Source organism: Nannospalax galili, unplaced genomic scaffold (genome assembly GCF_000622305.1).
Source record: "Nannospalax galili isolate Female #2095 unplaced genomic scaffold, S.galili_v1.0 scaffold284, whole genome shotgun sequence".
Taxonomy (NCBI): Eukaryota; Metazoa; Chordata; class Mammalia; order Rodentia; family Spalacidae; genus Nannospalax; species Nannospalax galili.
Window position 1 is genome coordinate 3,467,800 of NW_008354281.1, and position 2,951 is coordinate 3,470,750.

The following is a 2,951-nucleotide window of genomic DNA, read 5'->3' on the forward strand; positions in this document are numbered from 1 at the left end:
GTAATGTATAATTGTATTAATCCAAAACTGTGAACCTAAAAATTTACAGCCGATTTTGAAAGAGATGCATCTTTGCTCTGGAAATGGTTTTTGAATATGTCAATGCTGTTGTAATGAAATGCTTCTACTAATTATGTAGTTATTAAATAAATTAAAATAAATAAAATTAAGTCTTATCAAGCAAAAAAAAATAGGTCTGCATGCTCAGATTACAGTGGTCTACAGTTTCCAAAATGGAATTTTCTTAAGAAAAGGCACTCCAAATTACACATACACACACACACACACACACACACACACACACAAATTTGAAACACAATTCATTTATTAGGCACTATTACTTCACTGGTCACTTCACATCGATTTTAGCCAATTATACCTGAATACTGCCTCTGCCACAGACTGAAGCAATATTTCTTAACAAATACATACTGATCTCTTCAGACGGCTTAACTTTAGTTCAAATTCTAGTCATAGTTTAGTTTTTTGACTTTAAGAAGTTAATTTCTTTGGCCTTAGTGTCCTGATCTACAAAGTAGAAATAGTATCTATCTTATAAATTGTTGTGGGGGATATTAATGAAATAGTTAGAATTATGCTGGTATACATTGTTCAATAAATGTTACTACTGCTAGCAAGTGTTTTCTATTTGTATAGTTTCAGAGTTTGCATATACCATTGACACTAGTATAAATAGGCTCCTGTTAAAATCCATGCATGAGGGGCTGGTGAGATGGCTCAGCAGTTAAGAAGAGCATTGGCTGCTTTTGCAGAGGATCCAGGTTTGGCCAACACCCTCAATGCAGCTAACAACTGTCCATAACTCCACTAAGTCAGCTTTCTAGCCCCCATATCAATAGTGTTTAAAACATTATTATTATTCACAGAGGAAATGATCTAGGATATATGCCCAAGTAAGAATAATGAGGAGTGGATTTTTCTTCTTTCACTTCTAATTTTTTGTAGGGTGGTCGTGTGTGTTTTATCATGACAAGAATTATAAAGACTTAATTCAGGTACACACACGGACAGTACAAAGGGAAAATGATACTTGGGTGCTCACCTGTCTTGATTCTTCACCTTCTGTCTCCTGTAGGGCAAACAGATACACAGAAACACTGAACTGTAAGGCCCATCGGAGGTACAGCCAGGTGGACAACTTGAAAGGGAAATGGCAACAATGGGCTGATGAACACATACAGTCACAGAAGCTCAATCCCTTCAGTGAAGAGTTTGACTATGACCTGGCCATGTCCACTCGGCTACAGAAGGGAGATGAAGGCTATGGACGTCCCAAGGAGGGAAGCAAGACAGCTGAAAGGGCCAAGCGAGCGGAAGAGCACATCCACAGAGAAATTATGGAGCTGTGCTTTGTTATCCGCACGATGGCTCGCCACAGACGAGATGGCAAGATCCAGGTAACTTTTGGAGAACTCTTTGACAGATATGTTCGTATTTCAGATAAAGTAGTGGGCATTCTCATGCGTGCCAGGAAACACGGACTGGTGTACTTTGAAGGAGAGATGTTATGGCAGGGCCGAGACGATCATGTTGTGATTACCCTACTGGAGTGAGCCTGCAACAAATCAAATTGACTGCTACTGTCCTACTGTCAAATGCTAATGTATTAAAATGAAAATGCAAGTTGTTCTGTAATGTTAATAAAGACTAAATAATTTTTATATAAATGACTTTTTGTACTATTTCTATAATGAAGATTTTGACAAAGCATACACAAAACGTTTTAAAAGTACAAAGAGTATTATTAAGATATAATCAATATATTGATGAGATTCCACTTACTATTTTAAGCAAAAATATTTGGCCTTCATTGATGATTTTTTTTTTTCTGTCTTTTGGAAGCAGGATCTCCCTGTAGCCCCAGCTGTCCTGGAACTCACTATGTAGACCAGGCTGGCCTTGATGAAATTTTTATACATTTAAAATCACACATTACAGTTAATAAGAAAGCTGACCTTGGTAAAAAAAATATATTACCTGTGAGTCATTTTTAGGAAAAAAACTAAAAAACTAAAAACTAAAGTTTGAGGGGGTTTTTTGGTGTTTTTTTTTTTGAAGACAGGGTCACTAGCTCAGACTGCAGACTGGTCTCAAACTATGTAGCTAATGCTGAGTTCCAACTCTTGATCTTGCCTCCACTTCCTTAGGATTGGGACTGCAGGTATGTGTGCCACCACGGCTGCCTCATGTGGTGCATCAAACTCAGGGCCTCACGCCTGCTAGGCAAGTATTCTACCAACAGGGACATTCTCTAGTTCTTAAAAGTTATAGCATCACTTCTGGTACATATGAAAGTTTTTAACAAGATGTTGAAGTTCCTTGTGAGCTTGGATTGCAATACTATCCTATGGGAGTGATCCTTCCTCTTTCTGATTTGCACAAACTGCACAGAAATAGATGCCATCAGTGGCCTTATGACCAACAGGGAAGGTTATGTTGACCGGGTAAGTGAAGTAGAGTCAGGAGCTACAGTTCTGCCCCTTGTGAAGCTTCATGGAATTTGCTGTTTTTTCTTAATGCCTCAGGGAGTCGTGCTGCTTACATTTACACCAAAGTCCAAGGAAGAGAGAAATACAGAAAATTCTACGAAGTGTAGACAGAAAAAAATCTCAGAGACTCATTAAATTGTAAACCTGAGACATTTCTTCATAGCCTCAAAAAAACTGTTATGAAATGTATAAAAGTTCTAAGACAGCAGTATTAGACTTACCAAGGTGCAAAAGAAAAACTACAATCACCATGATGACAAGGAGGTTGACACTGACCTATTAGTGGTCTGTTTTTCTCCTTAATGTGTTACACAGTCCTAAAAAAGAACTGAACACAATGTGAGACTACAATCCTTAGCGAATTCAAAGTTATTAAAATTAAAATGGGTATAGTTCTTTTCTGTTAAATACAAAATCTCAAGGTATTATCTCTCAGAATAA

The 2,951-nt window shown here is 37.5% G+C and overlaps 1 protein-coding gene across 1 annotated transcript in view; it reads left to right on the top strand.

The window, feature by feature from the left end:
• Abra (actin binding Rho activating protein) overlaps positions 1–1,691 on the top strand; it is a 7,950-nt gene extending 6,259 nt beyond the window's left edge. The window contains exon 2 of the mRNA XM_008851511.1: positions 1,097–1,691. Within this exon, the coding sequence (XP_008849733.1) occupies positions 1,097–1,574 (478 nt within the window). The 3' untranslated portion in view covers positions 1,575–1,691. The remainder of the gene's footprint in view (positions 1–1,096) is intronic.
• Positions 1,692–2,951: the final 1,260 nt, after the last annotated feature.